The sequence below is a fragment of the Phyllostomus discolor genome, chromosome 5 (assembly GCF_004126475.2).
Source record: "Phyllostomus discolor isolate MPI-MPIP mPhyDis1 chromosome 5, mPhyDis1.pri.v3, whole genome shotgun sequence".
Lineage (NCBI taxonomy): Eukaryota > Metazoa > Chordata > Mammalia > Chiroptera > Phyllostomidae > Phyllostomus > Phyllostomus discolor.
In genome coordinates, this window is record NC_040907.2 from 55,010,653 (window position 1) to 55,036,363 (window position 25,711).

The 25,711-nt window shown below is 34.5% G+C and overlaps 1 protein-coding gene across 1 annotated transcript in view; it reads left to right on the forward strand.

Moving 5' to 3' along the window:
- The first annotated feature begins 4,378 nt into the window (after nt 1-4,378).
- Nucleotides 4,379-25,711, forward strand: part of LOC114496618 (serine/threonine-protein kinase TNNI3K) — a 279,002-nt gene continuing 257,669 nt past the window's right edge. Inside the window, exons 1-4 of the mRNA XM_028512225.2 lie at nt 4,379-4,525; nt 5,111-5,219; nt 16,136-16,221; nt 17,513-17,610. Coding sequence (XP_028368026.1) covers nt 4,486-4,525; nt 5,111-5,219; nt 16,136-16,221; nt 17,513-17,610 — 333 coding nt within the window. The 5' untranslated portion in view covers nt 4,379-4,485. The remainder of the gene's footprint in view (nt 4,526-5,110; nt 5,220-16,135; nt 16,222-17,512; nt 17,611-25,711) is intronic.

A 25,711-nucleotide genomic window follows, 5' to 3' on the forward strand; every position in this document is an offset into this window, starting at 1 on the left:
AGTTTCTCTTATTATTAACACTTATATTTGTTCGGTACTTAATGAAATTATATTGATACATTAGTATTAACTAAAGTCTTCATGTTTTATGGTTCTATGAGTTTTTCCAAATGCATGATGTCATGAATCTGCCATTACTATATTCTGCAGAATAATACCAGTAGCCTAAAGATTGCTTGTATTCCAACTATTCACCCCTTCTCTTTTCCCTTCCTCCTGGAAATTACTGATCTTTTTATTGTGTTTATAGTTCAGCCTTCTCCAAAATATCCTATGGTTGGTATTATGTAGTATGTAGCCTTATCTGACAGGCTTATCTCATTGAGCATTATTCATTTAAAATTATTCCATAACTTTTCTTGGCTTGGTATTTCATTTTATTTATTGCTGAATAATATTCTACTATTTGGATATACCTATAATTTGTTTGTTTATCCATTCTTCTATTAAAGGGCATCTTGGTTACTTCTGCTTTTTGTGAATCACCTTTAAAATATGGGACTGTACATGCACAGACCAATCATCTATTGCCCCAATGTTACCACAGGATAGAACTCTTTAAAAACATGGAACAGTCTTCTTTTTGTCTTTATTCCAGGACTTTTTTCTCTTACAGGGGATTTGAAGGCTCAAAAACCTTTAAGTAAGCAGGCATCTCACATTAAGCAACCTTAAAATTGTGTCCCTTAAAGTATGTCCCAAGTAGTATCTACATTAGAATCATTAATGTCTGTTAAAATTCAGATTCCTGGGCCCTAGTTCTGGTCTTTTCCATCAGAATTTCTGAGAATGGAATCAAGGTTTCTATTTATTTACAAAGTGGGTTTAGGTGGCAGCACACTTTGTAAAGAAACAGAAACCTTGGCTCCATCCAAAGTTTGGGAAAATAAATACTTTTGTAATTAGGTTGTGTTTTTGATAATACATGAATTAAAAAGTCTTCCACACTTAATGGAAGTCTCAGAACTGGGATGAGTAGAATTCAGTTTAGAGCATATGGCCAACCTAGGGCAGAGAGAAGTAACTTTTCCAGAAATGTATAGAGTATTGGGGATAACATTTCCTGCTTCCACATGGATTCTCTCCAGCATTCTTTAGAAAGAAAAGCAGGAGTGTTATCCTGGACCATTTACTTGCTTCAGCCTTTGTTTCACCTCGCTAAAGGCACTCAGGAGGATTAATCCCCATTCTTGAAATGGGCTTGTAGATTTTGTGCCTAAAACTAGGAAATTTTTATGTAGTTCGATGACGTTTAATATTTTAGTTATTAACATTATCATTTCATACTTTTTTATGTTGCTATTCTCCCTTTTTTGAGCAAAACTTATTGCCTTAGGGTGTGGAAAAACTCAATTGAGGTGCCGATTGGATTTTCAAACTCACACCAGAAATAAGTAGCTTTGACAACTAAAGCTTTCATTTGTAAAAGCTAACCTTTGGGAGAAAACAAAAAGATTTTTGAAAATCAAAAGGAAAAATCTTAAAAATTTGTGTATCAATTTTTATGTTATGTCCCAAATAGGAAATTTGAAGGGACAATGCAAAATGGTGTGAACTAGCTTTTTCTTCGTTGATAGAGGTGATACACACATGTACACAATACACTGGTGGAAGATATTAAATGGTGGAGAGAGAAATAAGAAAGGAAGACAGAGAAAAATACACACACTTAGATGTTGTCCAGAAGACCTAGAGTCCTGCCTCTCATCCCTGTCACTCAGGATTAATGATATGACAACCATGGGTTGTTTTTAAAGAAACCTGAGGGAAGAGTTGGCTTGTGAATTACTTTCCAAGATATAGCCTTGGTAAATTGCAATCCTTTAAAAGAAAACTATCTAGTATGATCTTCAGGATGGAAAAGCACTGAAAAGTCAGGTGCCTAATCCAATGGTCCTGAGGGCAGAATTCTTGGGGAATACATAGACTCTGACCTGAGGAGATGAGGGTCACACAATTCTGAAAGAAAGCTGGTACAACTGACGATGTCTGGCCTTCAAGCAAAGAAAACAGAGTGCATAGACCAAGTAAATAGAGACCCCAAAGCATAGAAGACTTCAACAGCCAGGGCAGCATGTACTAATGAGGAAAGATAAGGAGAATTATATCTAGGAGAGGACAGAGATTTCCATGAAGTCAAGATAGCTACTTCTCCAACTATACGGGGAGGTCTTTAGTGGCTAGGAATGAGTGGCCAGAGGGGAAATAAAGGTAGGGACCTCATCATTACAATCTAACAAAGAACTTACACAGGAGGCTAGAAGCAAAAGGAGAATGTGTCTCACCAATTAACTCAGCAGTACTGAGCTCAGTTTGATAAGATTGCAGGGTGTCCGGAGCAGGGAAGCAAATAGCACAGAGGGAGGGGAGAGTCCTTGGGACTGCGCTGAGAAAGGGGCCTCTGTAACAGTCTCATGAAGGTCGCTGGGTGTCTGGAACGTCACACGCAGGGCGAACGGGGTAGTCCTTGAGATTCTGTACTGAGAAAGGGGGCCTCTATAACAATTTTACAAAGTAAGACAAAGAACTTTTACTAACTGAGAAAGAAAGCCATGTAGCTGTACATTATTCCCAAGATTTAGAAGGGAAGAAGGAGGGGTATCTCCAGAAGCCAGCTGAGGTACATAAACCCCAAACCCCAATAGTTGGGGCACTCAGATTAGCCGAGCGCCCACTTGTAGCTTGCTCTCAAGTGTATAAATAAACTATCTCGTTTCCACTATACATTTGTCTCTTGCTTTGTCTCTTGCAGTGAGACAAGAACCGAGGCAGGGACAAAAAGGCCACAGGGCTCAGGTCTCTCTCTCCTCATTGTTAATAGGGGGACACAAAAAATCTGGAATTTATTTATAAAAAAAGTACATTTATTCTTACATGTTTAAGCTTCAGCCTCCTTCGGAGTATTCTGCATTTGATGCAGTACACCTATTAAGATGCTTTTTCCACTGCTCAGCACAGTTTTTGAACTTGTAGATTTTGTTGCCTTTTAGTGCTTCTACCATTTTTTTGTTTCATCTCTTCCACATCAGCAGAATGTTTCTCTTTTAGGACTTTTTTCATCCAGAGAAACAAAAAAAGTTGCTCGGGGCGAGATAGGGTGAAGAATAGGGAGGGTAGGGGCACAGGGGTCATGCCATTTTTTTTGGTCAAAAACTGCTGAACACTTAATGTAGTGTGGGCAGGGGCACTCATAAATCACCCATCACAAAATGGGCAAATAGCATTGAAACAGTCTTCAGAAAAATTCACTGAAGCCCAGTGTAGCCTCTCACAATAACACCAGCTGGTACACTTATACAGATGTGTTCCTCAAACACTCACCTAGGTGAGGAAGGCTACAAGGGGATCTGCCTCGAGAAGATAATTCTAGGGTCTTTTTTGGGTCCGCCATCATGTTTGATCAGTATTGAAGCCCTGCCTCCAGAACTTAAATTACCTTTGCTGAGAAAAAGTTGTGGAGAATTAAATTTATCTAAGCATTTGCTTTAAAAGGAAATAGTTATTTGAACACTTAACTATAACAACTATGAAATCTATACTTACTACATTCAAACTATGGCTCTGAAGATAAATTTCAATTAAAATTTATACTTTCTAGATAAGATTCCATTATAGAAAAGAAGTATATAAATTTAACGAACAAAATAAACTGATGAACAAAATAGAAACAGAGGCATGGATACTTGGAATAGACTTACAGTTGTTGGAGGGGAGGGTGGATGGGGGATTGGATAAAAGAAGGTGAGGGTGTTAGGCAAAGAACGTATATGCATGACCCATAGACACAGACAACAGTGTGTTGATGGCCAGAAGAAAAGGGGGACAGAGCCTTGATGGAGGTGGGCAAAGTGGTGGGGGACATCTGTAATAGTGACAACAATACAAATAAAGAGTTAAAAAAAAGTAGTAAAAATCAGGTAACTTTTCCTTCTGGGTTTTTCATTCTATTTTCATTGTATCCTGAGCTTATAATGATTCCATTAGTAACATGCCATAGGATATGGGTTTTCATTGTTTATATATGAGTATAGAGATCAATCCTATTACCAGTCACTCTTTTCCTGCTGCCATGACTTTGGCTCAGGAGAAAATAATCCTGAAAGAATATCCCAGGTAGTTTCAATAGCTCTTTGTAGACATCATATATAACTGAACCACTTTCTAGATATATCTATTAAAGAAATGGCCCATAAAGGTATATAAGGTTAGGTAATCAACAGATGGATGCAAATAATTTTATTGAAACATTTAATATTTATTTGTTGTACAGCTCTTTTAAACAGGCTGATTAGTTTCCTTTATGATTTTACCCTTGAAAGTACACACTATTTTGTTCTTTGTCATTGTTGCATGACATTCCATTTGGCAGTCTGCTTATTTTTAGCCAGACTATCAAAGTATTTTCTACTGGACTGTAACTGCACTTGAACTTGGAATCTTGTAACGTGAGGAACTGCATTGGGAAAAAGAAGAATCATCTAACAAATGGGAAATTATAAATCTAGACCAACCCAAACTTGCACTGGTAATTATTTTATATCCTTAAATGTAACAGGGTTCAATGATAGTTGTAGATAATTAACATTTCCTTAGAATATCTGTTAATTTTTCCATGGATAATAAAACAATGTATTATATAAAAGTGTTGTGAAGAATAACTGAATTCAAAGTACCTGTTTGAAAAATCTTTAAAGAAAACAAATTTCTTATAAAAATGTATTATTAGTTCCTAGGCATAATGTTTTAGAAAAAATTGTAATACTGCCAAATATAGGGATTTTAGAGTTATATCTTAAGTATCTCTTATTTAGGACCAAAAAGCTCTTTTCTAGAAATTGGAGATTGCTATAATTAAAATGCAATTAAATCAAATCAAATAAGTCAAATATATTCTTTTATGTAAATATATTATCTTATATCAAATGGGTTCTTAATTACTACAATTCTATATGATTGCATTTTAAATATAAACATCTGCATTTTAAATTCAGTAATTTAAATTAAGTATTGTAGAATTTTGCATAAAAACAGAGTTTTAATTACTTCTATGTTATGATCTGTGTCTACATTTGGCAAAACACAGCTATAAATCTATTTCATTTCTTTTTAGATGAATGGAAGAAGAAGGTCAGTGAATCTTATGTCATCATAATAGAAAGATTAGAAGATGACCTTCAGATCAAAGAAAAAGAACTTACAGAATTAAGGCACATATTTGGGTAAAGATTATTTATTTGCATAAGTATCTTCATTATTTATCTTATTTTTAGATATCTCTCTATGTATTTAAAAATACAACATTATTCAGTCATGTTCTAAGTCTTAGAATATAAAGTTATCCACTCTTGACCGTTCTTATATCCTTGAAAATATAGATTATATCCTTAAAATGTAACTTTTATACTCCATTACTAAAATTAAAAAAAAAAAGAAGAAGAACCTAACCCTAGCTTTTGAATGCTGTTGCTGAAGCAAATAATCTTCTCTGGAATTAGATCATTCTTGTAAACCATTCCAGCCACAAACAACACAGTGTCTCTTCCCAAATGGTGGAAGGATATTTATTGGTCACATTGTTTCCTCTGGACTACAGGCTAAGTCCAATTTTAACAAACCCTCTGGACTCCTGACATTGAAAGACTGCCCTTTAATGGAACTGAGTATTATTTTGTCCCTGAAAAATCACATAACAATGAGTTATATTGGCTTCTGGCTTTCAGTGGGTTTTGTTCCATGATAACAAGAGAAAAATAATCTGCCATGGTGTCACAACCTTGGAAGGCATCAAATGTTCAGAAAAGAGTGGCAGGACCCTGATATACACAAGCAACCTGTGAAGAAATTGAATCTGGCATTGAGAAACTAGGTGTATTTTGGGGGGTTAGTTTAAGTTAGCTGCCTGACTGAGGAGAAGTTCCATGTGGCCAGTTAGATGTATTCACTTATAGCTGTGTTATTCACAAAATGTACTTGTGACCAAGAACTCCCTCTATTTTCCTTGGAAAACAATTATAAAGCAATGACATTATATTTTTAAAAAGAAATTTCAGATATAGTAAACATGCAAAACTGACATAATTGACATATAAAAGTTTCCATGTATAATATAGTTTATAAGAAGTTTGTCAGTGAGTTAATAAGGCCTTCATAAGTGTCCAATGTTATGGCTTGGGAAATAGCTGATTCTCCTGTTATCTGGCCCAAAATTATTAACTCAGCATTAACACATATGTTGAGATACTCTGGGTTGGGTTGGCTTCTGCAATTAGTATCACGTGCTCAGTTATGGGGAAACATTGAAATATCTTGCAAAGATGTGACCAGCACTTTGTTGTAATAGATTTATACATACATATTTATTTTGTTGGAAAAGGGTATGAATATAGAACTTAATCATAAACCCTCTAGCTCTTAATAACTCAAATAAATCTGCTAAATAAAATGTGATTACATTGAAGAGATTTTCCCCAAATTTGTAAAGTCAAAACTTTATTTATTTATTTTAATTAAGGAAATATTATGCAAATATATCAAGTCTAATTTAAAACAAAATATATTCCTTTAAGGATTAAACAGTGGGCTTGAGATGAAGAGCTTTTTTCTTGTACCACATCTACAAGAAGCTGTTTCTACGGCTCCTGCTAAAACTGACTTTTCCTACATTTTCACTACATGTGATAGATGTGACCTCCTTTTTGTTGATTATTATTAGGGGTGAGAGGCAAGAATCAGTGGCAGGCAGATTATAGTTCAGATTTATTGTTTGAGCTGTATTTATGGTGCTAATCCAGGTACATCAAATATAAGACATTGTTTAATCCTCTCCATGACCATATGTGGGAGACAGTCTTTCTGGTGGATAATAAACTAAGGACTAGAGACATTGTGTTCTGTTCCGATCACATGGTCAGTTCTGGAACGGTGATGTGTAGCAAGGTCTGCCTGACTCCATAGAACAGGGGTGTCAAACTTTTTCACTGGGGCCACATCAGCCTCGAGGTTGCTTTCAAAGGGCCGTATATAATTTTAGAACTGTATAAATGTAATTATTCCTTAACTAGGAGCAAGGAACTCGGCGCTGCTGCCGGTTAGAAACAAGGTCCAGGTGGATAAAACAAGGTAGAGGGCCCGGCCCACGGGCCTTGTGTCTGCCACCTGTGCCACAGAGAGAGCTTTTCTTACTCCAGCACCTGCTTCTTGCTCCAGGACTTCAAACTCTGGTTCAGGGGAAACACATATACAGATAATGCATGGAAGTCAGTCTATGAAGAGTGCCAACTAGAAGGAAAAACAGGATGATTTTCAAATATTAAAAAAAGATTTAGAGTCTTGATTTATTCAGATTTTGAAAGCATTCCAGATAAATGGTATACTTAAGTAAAGATAGATACGCAAGAGTGGGTGTGTACCATGGGAAGTCAAGAGAGGCAAGAAAAACGAATGTCTTGACCATTGTATGTAAGTTGAGTAAGAATGCTATGTCAGAATGCTTATGAAAAGGGTTTTTTATAGTCATGCAATCAGTTTTAAATCTAGTTTCTTCTCTTTTTTAAAGGTTTTATTTATTTATTTTTAGAGAGATGGGAAGGGAAGGAGAAAGAGAGGGAGAGAAACATCAATGTGTGGTTGCCTACTGGGGACCTGCCTGCAACCCAGACATGTGCTCTAGACTGAGAATCAAACTGGCAATCCTTTGGTCTGCAGGCCTGCGCTCAGTCCACTGAGCCACGCCAGCCAGGGTAGTTTCTTCTATTCACAAACTTAGTATTCTTGGATATTTCACTGAATCTCCTGAACCTTATTTGCATTTGTAAAATGAGGTTAATAATCTCACAGGGTATCTATAAAATGATGTCAATTAAGTGCTGAGTACAGGGCCTAACACACAACAGGCATTGAATAATTGGAGGTTTCTATTACAATGATTGATTGGATAAATAGGGCAGTTTGAAAGACTGAAGACTTTATTATAGAGTGGGAGTAACAAATAATTTATTAAAAGTTAGGAGGAAAGAAAGGATAAAATGTTTTGATATCGTGAGGGTGTTTTCAAAAGTAAAAATGTAAAATGTTAGAACACTTCAAGATGATGCAAAAATCTGAAATACAAATTTTAAGTATTGTGATCAGGAGGGATTTAATGACTTTTCAAACCACGGTACTAGAAGTTTCATCAAAATGCATGTCAAATTCCCTGAGAGTAATGGTAGAACATGTCGTGGAGAGGAAGACTGAAGCCCAGTGCTAAAGCCGTTAAGGAAGCTACAGAAATGTTCAGTTAGCCAGAAGTGATCACATGAAGCTGAGCAGAGGATTATGAGAGCGTAGAAACATTGTTTCTCCAGGTAAGCACCTCCTACAGTAGAGGAGCGTCCAGTGCTTGCTAAAATTTTAGATTCCATGAGTTTTCCCCAATCAAATGAATCAGAATCTTTGGGGATGACTTCCAGAAACCTGAATTTTTAATAAGCTCCCCAAGTCATATTTTTGTATGCTAAAAATGTACTTTGGCTCAAGTTTGATAACTGTGCTTTAGAAAGATAACTGAGTTATTCTGAAAACTCTGCCTGAGGTGATATCAGTGAAGGGATGAAGAACATGAGAACAGAAAGCTGGCAACTGGTGTGATCTTCAGAGAGTTAATGGAGCAAACAAACAAACAAACAAACAAAAAAGCAGAGAACTATGTTTTGTCTGATCTCATCAAGGCAGATAGCATCATCTGGGAAAGAAAGGCAGTCATGCCCAGGGCAAATTCCACAGAATTTTCTTTTCTCTAGAATAAAATGATGGATGACAAGGAAAGAAAAGAAAGAAGTACTGAGAATATAAATTGTCTCACTCACTGGCTCACATATAATAATTTTAAGAGTAGTTGGAAAAATAAAAGATAACATTGTATGAAATCACACTTAAATGAGTATCTAAGACAATTTAGGTGTCAAATATGTGTTAGAATCTTTTCTCCCTCATCTTTATTCGTGTCTTACATTATGTAAGGAGTACTTCTGCGATGAACAACTGTGTTATGCTGCCTGACATCAGGCTTTCTCTAAACACGTAGATTGCAGAAAAACTGTGGGAGATCCCCTAAAAGTTTCTAACAGTAAAGTAACAGGTGGAGCATCACTGATATAAACATAGGTTTGTCTGGGAGGGTGGAGTTTTTGTTTTGTTTTATTTTCAATTGCTGACAAGTTTCTTTATTATGTTTATGGTAGATATTCATTCCATTCATTAGAAGAGAATTTTCATACCATAGTGTACCAAGGCTTCTTTCTGTGAGTTCAAACACACACTCACACTATAGTACAGAGCAATACAGAACTAAATGTAGAAAACCAAAAAGAACCAAACCATTATCTTGTTTTTGCACCTTTGGAATGAGAACTCAATATGAGAAAGAAAAGGAATGGGAATGAAGTGTTCCTCATCTTCCACAGTAACATTGCATTCACTCATACCTTTGGGCATCTGTGCAGCTAGGGTACAGGTGACAGGAAGAGATGAAGAAGAAGAGAGGCAGAAGGGAAGGGAGAAGTGGACATCAGTGTACCATCATCTGATTATTTCTTCCTCTGTGTGCTCTCAGATCTTTCGGTGTAAACTGCTTAATAGCACGTAATTCGTGGTGCTGTTGTTATCCATTTACAGGTCTAAATACTAGTATATATGTTCACTACAGATAGCCTCTTCACCTTGTTTAACTTATTTATTTGTGATACCTATTTGAAAGCAAAACTAACAACTTAGTGCCTACCATATGCTAGGCATGCTACAAGGTATTTTATATGTGTTAACTCACAATCCTAAATGTGTACAGTGATGGGTAAAAGTAGGTTAATAATAATATAAGTAATACAATAATTAATAAGTAAATAACAATACAAGAATAAACTGTTTGGTGTACTCACAACCGTAAACCTGCTTGTATCCAACCCTGTGCATTAAAGTACTTTAGCACAGTGACTGCATCATGGTCACTACACAGAAATGTTCATTAAAAACTAATCATTATTGTTTACATTAACAACCCCATGAAGTAGCTATCACAATTGACATGTTATTACAGAAAATGAGGCCAATCAAACGAAGCCAGCTTTGGCCAGCTTGCACAGCTGGTATGGCTGTGCTGGGATTGCACCCAACTGGACTTAATCCACGAGGTCTGATCTCCATGATCCTAGTTCTCAACCTGAGAATGGTAAAGAGAAAGGTGTCGGAATTATCTTAGAAAAATTTTCATGTTCCCCATGCTACTCCACAGTTTTCCTACGTCCTGTGTATCATCACCGTCCCTAGGAGTGGGAGGGAAGGAATATATTTCTGCCCCCACTTCCCCAATCACTGGCCCCCTGGCAACACATGCACCCTTCCAGGACCTTTGTAAAAAAATGAGGTAATGATTTTTCCCGTGCAACTTTTCAAAGGTTTCCAATTAAATTATTTTGTTTCAATATGTTTTTAGTCATTAGAAATTTTAGAACTATGTTTTGCCAATTTCATTGTCAAGCCTACTTTTTATCTGTTTGATCTGTAATATAAAATTTGAGCCTTTATGATGATATTCCAGAGAAGTTATAATTTTCCAAGGTCATGGCTTGTCAACATAATCAAAAAACCCCTATTTTTTCTCATTTTAATCAACTTGGCCAATGATGATATCTTACTTTGAAACTGATTAGGTTTAATGAATAAACAAAAATAATCAGAAAATACTCTCTTTCATGGAAGAGCAATTGCAATATTTAGGGAAAAAAATTAAAAAGAGAAAAAAATGAAGGTTTTCCAAGATGTAACTTTTTTCTTATTTTCTCCCTGAAAAGTTCTTCTGGGCCTAGCTACAACCCATGATACTGATCCTCCAAATGAAACATGTTCCTGAAATCTACTTTTTCAGAAATATAACCAATTATGAAATTTAGCTATGATAAAATGAATAGCTCCAGAAATATTGCAGCCTGACCTTATCTAAGATGAGTGAAATTCCCTATCAAGGTGCTAAATAGAATATTGAGGAGGGAAATTTCATCTTTTAAAATTAAAATAGATTAAAAGTATTATTTGGCATGTTTGGTTATTACATTGTGCTAATTTGCACCTAAACAAAAAAACAAACAACAAAATGAACTCAAACCAAAAGTAATCAATTCATTTTGCCTCAAGACTGCCGTGAGGCAGCTTCATTTCAATCTCTCTCTCTCTCTCTCTCTCTCTCTCTGTCTCATTGCTACCTCACTCTAACTCCCCCTTACTGATGATCTTTCAGTTTCTATTTTGCAGGGCAGTCAGCAGGAACCACAAAGAACTACACAAAAACTTACAACCAGGCATTTAAAACTTAAATTATCAATTTGAGAACTGGATGATCTATGACAAATTTTTATCTTCTTTTTACCTTCTTGGCCTTTCCTTAAGTTTCAGCCAATGAATTGATTTTAAAAATGTGCCCACCTATCTGAATATTCTGGACAGTAATGAATTATTTTTGGTCAACTTTTCAAATATTATATTTTAATAAGTTTCCACCTGTTGTCATGTCAGACATTGTGTTGAAAGGATGAGGTCATGAGAAAGAAGTTTAATTGGATCACAAAACTGCATATTTTTCTGGATAAAAGGTAAAGGCTAAGAAAAGAGTTCATTATGATACAAAAAAGAAAGTAACCTTTGGGCACAGAACTACCATTTTTAATGATTAAGGAGAGAATTAGAAATGTATTCATAATAGTAGCTTCATTTTAATTAGGAGCTTCATTTATGCCCCAGCAAGCACTATGAACTCATTAGGATTTGTTAAGTTACACTACAGCATGGTAGGAGAGGAAAAAATATAAGAGTAAATTAAAAAATAAATTGAGTGTAAGGTATTAGAATACATAAGTGATGCTCAATTTGGAGGGAAGTTGACATACACAGTTGCTTTAGAAGAGACAAAAGAAAAGAAAATGAAATATCTCTCCTAGGAATGATTGCTTTAAAATCTGAATATTTTAGTTGTATCAAAACAGAAACATTTGTCTAGAATTTAATGGGAAGTGAGAATTAGGATTCAAGTCTAGCTCCAAAGTAAATTTCTTTTTAAAAATTACATTCCAGTTACTTAAGTTAAGATAAAAACTATACTATAAAAGTTGCATTTGACTGCCAGGTATTGTAGAAATTTATTCTCTGTTGGTTCACTTTGTTGGCATTTAATAGAAGTTGCATGAATTCAAGGAGTGCAGAACTCAAGAGAACAACAGCAACAGGCAACAGCTCAGATTTGAGCAAGGAGCTCTTTAGGGCTGTATTATAATGAGTGACTTAAGAATGGTCAAGTCTAGTTTAAGATTCAAGGAGCTAAGAAATGATTGTTAAAAACTCATGAATATAATTCACTCAATTTTTTAATGTAAATAATAGACATTCACCTGGGGTTATCCTTTTTTAAAAAAATAATATAAAGCAATGGATGTTAGCATCTTATACTTTCTGTTTATGTAGTGTTTACCTTCACTGCAAAGCCGATGAGGGCAAAAGAGGATCAGGACTAACGCTAAGGTCAGTTGCAGGGGTCCATCTAGTATATATATTTTAAGTACTGATGCACTAAAAAGATGCAGGAATTAGTGAGTAGTTTACATCAAGTAGAATATCAAGTAGATTATTGAAAACAATCTGAAGGGTGTATTAAGAACCTAAGTGAAGCACACAGTTGGTTTTCAGTAGGTACTGACCAGACCGACAGAATGCATTAGCAAAGTTAGATACTGAGTTAAGTCTACCTTGTCAATAAAGTGATTTTCAGCACAATCTTTTTTTTCCATTTACATTATTGTTCTTTGAATATCTCTAGTGTTGAAAATGGTTTCCCTATTGCATGATAATGCTGGACTTGTACTAAAAAGCTATGATTCTTCTAGTTGCTCTGATCACTGATAAGTGCTAGGTGTTACAATGGTGAACTTGGCCATTTTTATTTTTTTATTTTTTATTTTTGTAATAAAAAGCAAGTCAATTATTTTTATTATAGTTTAGTGTTTTCTTTAAATAAATATCATAGAATATCAAACTGGCAGTGAGGAATGAAGCACACCCAGGAAGAACACATAACAGTGTCCATGGGACATCTGACACTCGGCACCTCAGGCCATAGCAGCTCCCCTCTGGCACAGGGCAGAGCCGCTGGCCAACACTGGACATACACAACTGAGACCAGCCATCCCCTCAGAGCCAGAGGACCCCAGAGGACCTATGAACCCTAGAAAGGGTTTCATACCCCTCTTTCTTTCTCCCAACATCTTTCTTCCACCCGCTCTCTACTTAAAACTATGAGACAGCTAAACTGGTCTGATGTCCTCTCTACTAACCTTTGATTTTGTTCTGAAGTGCAGGATAGACTCAAATAACACTCCCAAGAAAATATGTGCAAAACTAACATGAGTGACTCCAGAATCTTCCCAAAGTCAGAGAAGTTGGCTGTCAAGCAGGTGCCGGGGCAGGGCTATGCTGGCACCCAGGGAACATCTGCTCTGGAGAAATGTGAGACCATGAGCTGAACTTCGCCATTTGTAAAAAGTGAAGACAAGATCAGACATTTTCTAGAACTCTGATAGAGAGTTACTGTGAGCATAAAATACTTGTCTACATAATTAGTGGTGAACATTCAGAAATGTAGGTCGTCAAATGTGAGAGGTCAAAGAAGGTCAAACTTGGTTTGAAAATTATGCAATAATAGTAATAGTAATAATGACAAAGTAACTAGTTATGGGCAACAATCATTTGCCACCTTCTGCAGCAAGTACTTAACCTCATCTGTTCTTCACAACAACACAATAATGTGTATTATTTCAATAATTTTATAAATGAAGAATTCAAGGCTTGAAGTGTTAAATAAGTTGCTCAAATTGGAGAAAGAAAAAAAAACTACTTAAAAGGCAAAACAGGATAGGATTTTAATTCTGGTGTAAATATAAGAACCAAGCTTTTAAGAATTATCTACACTGCTGAAATGACTTTTTTTTACTTTTAAAACATTAAAACAGGGCAGATATTGCTATATAATGGTAGAGGCACACATTAAAAAATGAATTTTGTCAAGGATTCACTGCTACAGAGGAACTCCTGAGCTTTTTCTTCTTTCAGTATTAAGTTCATTATAGTTAGTTAAAAGAATGTGTTTCTTTCCCTGTTTTTCTCTTAGGCTGAAGTTTATACAGTTCTTTATTTAACAGAAGACTTCCCTGTCTTTCCCCACCCTAATACTTTGTTTTCTGTCTTGTGATCTTACTGTGTGTTTCATTTGCTGGGTAATGGAAAGGCCAAGGAAGAAAGCCAAAGCAGGTTAGAGCTTCTGAATCCTTGCCAATCAACATCATCAGTTGCTAGGCACAGGTTTTTGTTGTTGTTGTCATTTTACTTTTTTATTTAAGGACACTGATGTCCTACACACTTTAAGAGAAAAATTCAATCCGCCCAGGTTAAAAAGCAGCATTCAGCTTTTCAGAAAACCTGTGCTATTTGAAATCATAACCATAGAAAAGAGCTTTGTGAATAGTATGGGCCATTTCCAAGTATGGGCCACTGGGTACTCTTTGCTTAGTATTACCTATTTGAGTAATTTCTCCAAGACATCTATAATAGGACTGTCTTTGAGAGGTTAAAGCTCAGGCTCAGAAAAGGCCACACATTTCTGAGAATCATATTATTTTGTAAAGTTATTGCACACATAAAATTTATTTTTCATTAGTCTCATTTTAGGTAGACATTTAAAATAGTGGTATCTTCATCAGGAGTAATTTTTTTTTCCACTATTCATTGAGCTAGGGGAAAGTGCAGACAGAAATGAATTCAATTGTTAACTTTTTCCCCCATGAAATTCTGGGCTCCTTGCTATATTATAACATTTGTGAAAATTACTCATCGGAGTTAATTTTACTTCTACAAATGGCATTTTAAAACAAGTTGAGGTATTAGTCAATATGAGGTAGATTTGTCAAAAGTACATCTGCAGATTGCTGCTGGGAAGTTGAACACAGAAAGCAAAAAAGTTAGGAGGGGGGAAAGTTCTGGAATATATCCAAATTTATGAAAACAACCACTGGCCTTACCATTGTTCGTTAAAGCATTTCACTGAGATCCTTCAATGTCCGTAGATTTAGAGATTCTCTCTTTTTAGTAGTGCCCTGGAGAATAACAGCCTTTGTTTTTCTATTTCAATATTGCAATAGCTTTTGAATTTCTTAGCTGGATGTATTGATGAGAATATTCTGAATTTACAGTATCTTTTAAGTGTAAGTATTTAACAAATGATATGAAAGTCTCACTTACCAAAGACTATGCCATCTCACTAAAGCTTCTAGAGATTTAAATAGGCAGGAGGCAGCTTGAAATTGACCTGGGAGGCCAAGGATGTGATCTCATTTCTACTGAAAAATTTCCTGGGAGTACCAGTGACCCCAAGAGGTCAATAATTTTAGCTTTACATTCTTTTTCAAAGGCTACCCGTGGCTCTCCAGGGCCCTTCCACGGCAGTGGTCTTTGTTCAGAGGAAGGTGAGGATTCCATTAATTAAACCACTAAAACTACTCCTCTCACCTGGGACTCCACCGCACTACACTATCAGAGCTGAGGCCTTCTTTATCTGTGAAACCTGACCCAGTCAGAGTACAAGGCACCTTTGCTTCAGGCAGAATTTGTAACACATTGGGACTGTATTTCTTTGGCAAATCTCTGCTGCCTTTCTCCTTTCCTTTTTTTTTTGAGTGAATTTCTTGAATTTTCCATAACTATGGTGTGAAATTTTGAGTGCAAAAGAAATACATTTACTTTCAAATATCTATGCTTTCTATATATACAAAATTTTTTATTCATCAAGGTGCCCTGATCCATTCAAATTTTATATAGAACAGAGAACTGTTCATGAGTGTCTCTAATTTAAATGTTATCTCTCAAAGTCTCAGTATTATTTTCTCTTGATTTTAATTATTCTTCATGTGGAAATATATTCATCATACATTTTCTAGGTATACAACAGACATAGTAAACATACAGTTCTGAATTTATAATAACATGATTCCCTTTCATAAATTTTCAAGTGAAAAATAATAAACTAAAAGATGAAATTTGTTATCATCTATAATTTTTTTTTCAGCTCTGATGATGCCTTCAGTAAAGTCAATTTAAATTACCGCACAGAAAATGGACTGTCTCTGCTTCATTTATGTTGCATTTGTGGAGGTGAGTACTTGAAACTCAGTATGTTATAAACTAGTTCTACATTTTGATATATGTGTATGTACATATAAATACATTTATGTGTGTATACATGTAAATACATATATTTATATATATACATATAAATACATAAATATAAACATACATATATATAGTGTTGGTGATTTGAGTTGCTTAACAGTCTACAGTAGAATTCTGTTAATACTCAGTTTCCTCTTTTGTTTTGCCCCTACAACTCTGATAACCTTTAGCTGAAGCAGTAACTACCATGCAGGTATTTCTATTGATTTTGCTCTGAGTTTAAGTTTCATTGTGCTTCTACCCTGAACCAAGCCACTTGGCTGGCTAGGAAATCCAGAAAGCATTTTGCAGAATTAGGCACATTAGTGAGGAATTCTGTTCGATTCAGAAGTACCTAAAGCATTCCCCAAAATATCATCAAGCAATTGCTTCAGAAACTGCAGGAAGATAGAAAGGTCATGTTGTACATGCCAAGGATACAATCCCAAAGAGAGGATTGATCAAAGGGAAGATGAAGAGTTTAATTTAGTTTATGTTTTTTTTCTGTTGTATTCATTAATGTATCCCAAATGCATAGGATGGTACCTGGCATATAGTTAGGTATATAACTATACCTAACTCAATAAACATATATTGTGTATATGTTATTGTATATAACTCAATAAACATATTTAATTGAGTTAATAATTAACATTTATTTGTGTTAATTCAAGCTAGTATTCACTGAACTCAGCTTTTTAAATAGAACACTAACGTGTAAGTATTGACTGTCATCAGATCTCTTAACCATTCCTGTCAAACAGATTAATCAGACTGTACTTAAAAGATCTTCCTCCCAAATTTAAACTTCCTTCCCACCCTTGGTCATTTTCTCCAGATTGCTCTGATCTAAATCAGCTCTACTGCTAATGATGTTCCAAGGATCCTGTACAACTAGAATTTTATCTAATCCTTTTCCCTAATTGTCTATTTAGATGAATTTTTTCATGTTTTTGTTTTAAAACCACCTGACAGTGACAGGACTGAATTAGAAAATGTAACACAAATTCATTAAAATGCACAGAATCGATACAAAGTTTTATAAGTATAATAGAAATGTTCACTACTTAGTAAGCCTGTCAATTTATAGAAAACTTTAAAAATAGAGGACAGAACAGCAATCTCGGATTTTATACGTCACTGTGACACTTATCACTAAGAGAGATTTTAAAGTCACTTAGTCTACCCCCTGAACAATTTAACCTATTTTTTTATTTTTTTTTATTTTTTTAAGGCAACAAGTCTCATATTAGAACCCTTATGTTAAAAGGGCTCCGTCCGTCTCGACTGACAAGAAATGGATTTACAGCCTTGCACTTGGCAGTTTACAAGGTACATTTATGTTCCAATAAATAGTATATTAGAACCAAGGATGTGTGTATCTTTGGGCTAGTTGTTTTTTTTGTTTGTTTTTTGTTTTTGCAAATTACTAATCATGGAAAATATTCATAGTGACCAGAATATTATAATACTCATAGGCTTCCTTCTCTTTATTGAGCAGACACATACTCTTTTTAATGCTTTCTATATTTAATTCATTTATTTCTCACAAGAACCCTGTGAGTGAACACTATTACCTTCAAGTCTGCATGGTTAGGCTAACCAACCTGGCAGTATGGTTCCCTCATCAGAGCTTCTTACCAGGAGACCAAGCTGTCTCTGTGCGGAAAAGGATGAAGTTGCATGTGAGGAATTCACGAAAGCACCACATTGAAGCCGCATTCTTTTTCTGCATGTTTTCCTTAATAAAACTTTTCTCTAGAGTTCCCTTTACTTTCCTTCTTTTACTTCTTTTGCTTCAGTTGTTTATTTCTTTACATCAGTCCCAGGCTTCAACCTAATCTCAGTATCTGATCAGAAAATAAATAGAAAAGTGGATTAGAAAAACTGAGGTACTCTGAGTTGAGATAGATCTTCCAGATTGTCATAAATATAAACTTATATAATATATAAATTAAATATATGTAACTCATTCATTCTCTAATTATAAAGTTCTACTTGCTCTGTGTTTATTATGAGCTAAATATCACACTAGGTTTTATATTCATTATTTCAAATAATCTAGTGAGTTGCATGTTAGGTTTTATTTTAAAGAAAAGAAAACTAAAGTTAGGTATCTTGTTATAATAATGATTAAAATCAAGTACAGTTGGCTCATACTCCCTGTCTCTCCTTGTTATATTGCATATTTTGTTCTTTCTCCATTTCATGTGAGTCTGTGGTATGATATTATTTCAATTTTGTATGTGTAGAAATGGGAGGGAAGCTATTTGCTCATGTCAAGATCACTTTGCACTATATCCCTTTATCAGCCCTTAGAGACTTCATCGCTCTGGGGAAAGAGAGCAATACTTTTTCATGGTTCAGACTCACATATTCCTGAGTCAGAGTGCAAGTGCTCCAATGCTCGTCCTTTTTTCACACCCTGCCAGTGCCTAGTTGATTTTTCTGATTCCTTCCTGGAGAAAGCATCAGTTCAGTGCTACAGTCTTTAATACCTCCTAATCATTCTGCAAAATGGGAACAGAGCCTGAGTTTGGGTGTAGGAAAGAGTGTCTGATGCTGGTTTTTCTGCTAAACGGCAGAACGTGAAAGGAGAAGAGCTCTGATGAATAGGAAGCTGGTGATGGATAGTTGGGGCAGAATGTGAACCCATGAATTCTGAATCTGACTGTCTGGGAGATTTTTTCCATATTAGTTCATTTTCCTAAGATGTACCATGGCACAACCACACAAATAGGTTCTGAATAAGTTGGGGCTACAGTCTTTATGAGAGTACATATATTTCTCCCACCTCTGTTTATCAACTCTAAATTTCAGTTTTTAGAGTTCCCTTTCCTCTGTTTCTTCTGTTTTCTTTTTTTTTTTTTTTTTTAATTTTATTTATTTATTTTTAGAGAGGGAAGGGAGGAAGGGAGAGGGAGAGGGAGAGAGAGAGAGAGAAACATCAATGTGCGGTTGCTGGGGGTTATGGCCTGCAACCTAGGAATGTACCCTGGCTGGGAATGGAACCTGGGACACTTTGGTTCCCAGCCCGCGCTTAATCCACTGAGCTACGCCAGCCAGGGCTTCTTCTGTTTTCTTATATTTTACAGAAAGATATATGAACTAAAAGTTTTTTTGTATCAAGTTTAAACACATTTAGAATCTTAGGATAAAAGGTAGTCAATAATTCCTGAAAGGCCATAATAGGATGCATGCTCTACTTATTCTTTAACAAAGGTAAAAACAAATTTAATTTGCCATCCCACTTTAAATGCAGAAACAATATAAAATAGTCACTCACACCACTATTGTATTAAATCTAGTTCTAATGATCCCTTCCCTGAAGTACTGCAATAGGTATATAATTCATTTAGGGTTCCATTTAATGTTATTTTGGGTTCCATTTAATATTATTTTGAAACTTGCCAGAATAGTGTAAGAAACTCCTGTATACACTTTATTCAGGTTGTCTCGTCTCCATTATTATACTATTTTTCCCTGAACCCTTTGAAATTAAATTACATGCAACATTGCCTCATTGTTACTAAAAACTTTAATCTTTATTTCCTGAGAAAAAAGGAAATTTACCAACATAATCACAATACAATGATCAAAATCAGAAAATTTAACACTGATAAGAAACTATTATCTAATCTATAGTGCAAATTTAGATTTGGCCAATTGTCTCAATAGTGTCATATGTAGCCTTTTACTGTCTTCTACTTTAGGATCAATCCAGAATCATCCATTTTTACTTTTTTTGTCTCTGTAATCTCTTTTAATCTAAAGGAATTACCTTTCTTTTTCTTGCCTTTCTTGATCTTATTATTTTTATACTTATAAAACAGTTATTTTTATATATGTCTTTGGATTATCATAAAAATTACAATTAAACTTTATTTTGTTCTTAAGATTCACAAAATGACTAATGTAATTATTCCAGTTGATAGCAACTTTTAAATACCTTTTAATACTTAATCCTCATTTCAAGGAACTAGAAACCATTTATACTCCCAAATTAGAATAATCATTAAGATGGATTTTTTATGCTCATATTTATTTTTAGTAACCAAATATTTCACAATCTTTCTAATTAACATGTTTTCAATAAACTCTTAATAGGATGGTAACTGAAGATGTTAATTTATCCTTCAATTCTCATAGTAGGCAGCACTAATTTCCTGGAGAACCTTCCCTGACCCAAGTCTGGATTGGGTGGTCCTCCAATGTATTCTCCTAACACCTGTACTTACCTTATGATACTGTGAATGAGTCTAGGTTTTATTACTGGTTACTTCTCTACATCTCTCTCCAGACTAGGGGATCAGTCTTACATGCCTTCAGGAATGAGGCAGGTAAAATAAATGAATGAATGCATCAGATAATATGGCAAAGTTAAATGGGAACTAACACTTGACTCGATGTTTTTGAGATGCAAGAAGAGGTGGAGACTATGGCAAGTTACAGAATGTGTACCCCAATGGAAAGGGAGCAGTCAGTGTTCAAGTTGAGGTAGCTGTTGCTGTGTAGGAATGGAAGCCCCGTATTTCCCAGAATTTCAGAGAATCAGAAATTATATAAAGTTTCCTAACATTTAAATATTGGCTATTAATTCAAAATTTTAGTTATAAAATACTACTCAGGGCAGACCATATTCATCTGTTCCCCTGTTTATAATCTCTGATAGAAATTATGAATACCACAAAGGCAGGGACTGAATCTAAATTGCTTATCATTTTGTTCTGAGCACTTAAAACAATTCCTGGTACATGTTCATCAGTAAATATGTGTTGCAGAAATAATTGAATGAAATTATAAATCTTTGTTGACTAAGAAAAAGAAAAGTACTTGAAAGGAAGGATAATCGTACTGATTTGGGCAAAATATTATTTTACATTGGCCATTAGAATTGGAAATTGCCAGATATCTCTGTAAGAGATACTTTAGTAAATTTTGGGGAATAGAAAGTATAAAAATGGATTAAAAATAAGTAAAGTTTGGAAACTGGAGGCTATGAATAGTGACTGCTCTTCCAAAAGGCAAAAGATTGGTCATTATCTTGAGGTGTAGCAGGATCACAGAAAAATTTTTACAACAGTGTTTTTCAATCTTTTTATTCTTGTCCCTTTGCATAAATATAAAAATTTAGCCTGTTTAATTATTTTATTCTAAAATAAATAAAATACAAGTGAAAACAAATTAAAGAAACTATAATATTCAATTTGCTTTTCAAATGGCATGTGTTTTCATTCTCCAAAATTCCTAGAAATTCTGATTAGCCTCTCCCTATTAAATCATCACTACACTATTGAATAAGAGGAAAAGTATATTCAAAGGTCACTTGGAAACAGCCCACAGGAAGAAAGTGATTATGGGCAGCTAAAAAAGTAAAAAAGGAGGGGTCAGCAGTGGTAATGAGAAAAAAAATAATAGGTCAAAGGAACTCATGGACATGGACTACAAAGTAGTGATTACAGGGGGCAGGTGAGTGTAAATGTAATAAATGGTAATGAAAAAATACAATTAAAAATAAAGCATTTCAGAATAAAAAATACAGCAAATTTAGATGCTTTACCCTGAAAAGAGTACAAGTTCTCAATTTAAGAGTGTGTTCTTTTTTCCCCCCAAAATTCTAGCAAAGTCAAGATTTCCATCACATTAAAATCCTTAATAATTGATATTTTTGTGAAGAAAAATTAAGAATTATTTCAACAAGAAGCATATGTAGGTGTGAACCTTCATAAGCAGACGCATGAGGCAGATCTAGTCCATTAAATTTTAATGCCTGGAACTAAGTACATTTCATACTGAAGCTCTGCATACTGCCTTATCCTAGAATAAACCTTCATATTCTCTTGAGTACAAAACTGCTTTTATGACTTTTTCCCTGACAAACACAAATAGGATGTGACAATTACTGTGCTAGGTAAATTGGGTCAATAAAGAAAGCCACTTAGATAAATACATTATTAAAATATTTCTTTATATATCTCTATTTTCACATGCAGAAATTCAGTCTTCTTTCCAAACCAACTTCCGCTCTGCCTTGGAGCTTGATGGGGCACTTCAGGGAACATCAAAATACTAGAGGTGTTCAAGATATTACAGAAAACAATTTAGCAAACTCTGAGATCTTACAGGTGAAGAAATTGAGTTACTTCATGATAAACATCTTTAGAGACAGAACAGACTGAAACATATGGTGAATGTTTCAATATAGTTAGGTCTGTCTTGGGGTGATAGGTTTAATATAAACATATAAAGTTATACTCATAAGGATCTTGAGTTTACAAATGTTTGCATATAAATAATGCAATTTTTATCCTTATTACAGCCTTATACAGCAGATATTAGATCCTTCTTTTTTTTTTACAAGTGAAAAGCAAAGAGTCAGGGCTTGCACAGGAAAGGCAAAAACTTGGGAGTAGAGAGGTCATTGTAGGTTGAAGGTAACATGTACTGAGAAAAGTATAGGATTCAAAGTCAGAAGAACTAAGTTCAAATCCCAGTTAAGTTTCCATTTAAATGTACATGAAAGAAGCATTTATGATATGGTATGCCAGCTTGAAAAGCAAACTCTTAGAGGGACTTAGGAGTGTATGAGATTTATGTGGAAAGATCAGCTAAAACACAATGGGAAGTCAAAAATGAAGAATGGACTTTGGAGTCAAGCAAACTTGACTTTGTACCTAGCACCAGTGCTTACAAAACATGTAGGGTTCTACAACTAATTTAAATTCTTTGATTCTGACTTTCATCAGCTATAAAATAGACTTAATACAATTGACCCTTGAATAACATAAGGGACACCTTGCCAGTGGAAAATTCACATATGACTTTTGCATATTCAAAAACTTAAAGTAGGCCCTTCACATCCACAGATCCAAACAACTGTGGATTGAAAACAGTATTTTTGGTTGGGATTCTATGTTGTAGAACCACAGTTATAAATGCAAAAATACTGTTTTCTTCCACCATTGACTAAAACTGAGGATGTGAAACTCCATGGATCTGAAGGACTGACTGTGTTTATTAAGAAAAATCCACATTAAGTGGACATGTGTAGTTCAAGCCATGTTATTCAGGGGTCAGCTATCCTATTTATCACATGGGTGAATTATAATTCTTGAAAGATATGATGTAGATAAAATATTTTACATGGTACCTAACAAGCAATTAATAAGTAGCAATGATTGTTTTATTATATTCTTTTAGCATAGCTTGGAAAGATAAAAGTTCTTTTTGGTAGTATTTAGTAAAAAAGTATTTAGATCAGTCAGAGGTCGACTTGAGAAATCCAACCAACATATTAAAGGGTAATTTAGTACTTTTAACTTTTGACCTTATCATTTGACTGTTCTAAAGGAATTATAACATAAATGCATTCTTTTAAATCCCACAAATTTTGGCTAAATAAGGAAAAAATACAAAGCAGGAAAGGATAAATGTGTGTTTACTATCATCTGCCTGCTAGATAAATATGTTATGCTCCATGATTTACATATCATTTATTTTAATTTAGTTTAGTACAGTGCTTGCCATAAGGTAGACATTCATTAATAAATATTTGTTGAATTAAAGAGAATCCATCTTTCTTCTGATTTGTAAGAGTTCTTCATATATTAAATATACCAACCATTTGTCTGTTTTATATGTTGTATTTCTCCAATTTGTCATTTATCTTATATTGTTTTCAATACTTTCATTTGCTCAGACTTATCATATTTCCCCTCTATTTAAAAAAAAAAAAGCCTCTATGCTTAAAAAGACCTTCTCTGCTTCCCTGCATTTAAATGCCTGCCCATCTACAGGGGAAAATATTTTAAGATAATATATTTCCCATTTATCTCAGAGAACACTCTTGTCTTTAGCCCTCATCATTCAAAATTAAAGGTTATTATGAGGTTGGAGTTAACTCCTGTGAATTTTTTTCTGGAGGAGGTAAAACTAGTAGGCATTTTCTAACTTCTAGTATGAGTTCAGAGTTTTCTTATGTTTTATATCTAGCTATTTCAGTGGGTAACTAGTGAGGTAGAGGAAGTGAAGTTATGGGGAGGAGAAAAGAAACGAGAAAGAGAAACTAAGATGGTGAAGTCACATCACTATCTTATTTGGAAATTTCCATTGAGTGCTATATTGAGTCCCAGATTTCAATGTCCAATGGTAATGAGTTTTACTGAGTATTATTTGGCAGATATCTTTAATGTGTTTTATATGTATTATCATATCAATTGTAGATACACAGTTTATATGTGTATTACATCAGGTGGATATCGTTATTGTCCCCCTTTTATAACCAAGGCAATTAGTGTAAAAGGGTTATATAACTTACTCCCAGTTCACATAGTCATTAGTTGAGTTGGAATTCTAACTAGGGAGGCTAATTTTAGTATGTACAGTCTTAATTGTGCATTTTAAGTATCTCAAATTTTAAAAACAAAATAATTGAAAAAGAAATAATTTATTTCTACCTCAAAAACTACTATTTTTGAGTCTTCTTTAACTCATATACTGCCATTCCCCTGCTATTTCACTGGGAAAAAATTCAAACACTGAATACCATGCCCTATGAGACCCTACAAGATCAGATGTCTTTGTTCCCCCTTTTTATGTTAATCAGTGTTTATTTTATAATTTTTTTCAGTGAATAAAACTGTAGACATTTTGGGCAAATGACTGTAATGAATATTGCACTTTATAGAAAGACTTGACTACATTTAATATATTTTGAAAACAACATAGATCTTTGATCTTTTCCCTTTACTAGGGCTACTACTTTTCTCTTTTTTAAAAAACCTCCTTCCTACTCAACACGGGCCTTCAACCACACTAAGTTTATTTCCATCTTAGGACTTTTACAGTAACTACTTGCTAACCTCAAATATCCATCCCTGAAAATGTGGCTTGGATTTTTTCTTTTTGGTATTTACTGTATATTTACCTAAAAGATCTCTTGTCAAAGTGAAGCTTTCCTTGACTTCACAAATTAAAGTAGCCTACTTTGTCATTTGTCTGTTTTATCTCAAAGCTATTGGTACTTTATGATATTTTATATAACATTTTCTTATTTGTTTATCTTCTCTCTCTTTTCTCACATACACAGGAAAAATATAAGCTCCATGAAAACAGAGATTTAACTGTGGTACTCACTGCAGTGTTTCCATGGCTCCAAACAAAGCCTACAGTCTCCATAAATATTTGTTGTATGTATAGAAAGTTTATTGAAAGAGAGACTGATATAATTGAAACTGTGTGTATGAAACCTTATCTGGTAGCAATGTGGAGGCTGGACTACAATGAGAAAAGGGTTAGTCAAGGAGGCTATGTAAAATGGAGGAGGATGATAGAAATAAAGAGAAAAAATGTGAGAAGTATTCTCAAGTTAAAACCAGCAATAACTAAAGCTGATTGAGTTGAAGGGATTGAAGGTACGTTAGTATAAGAAAGT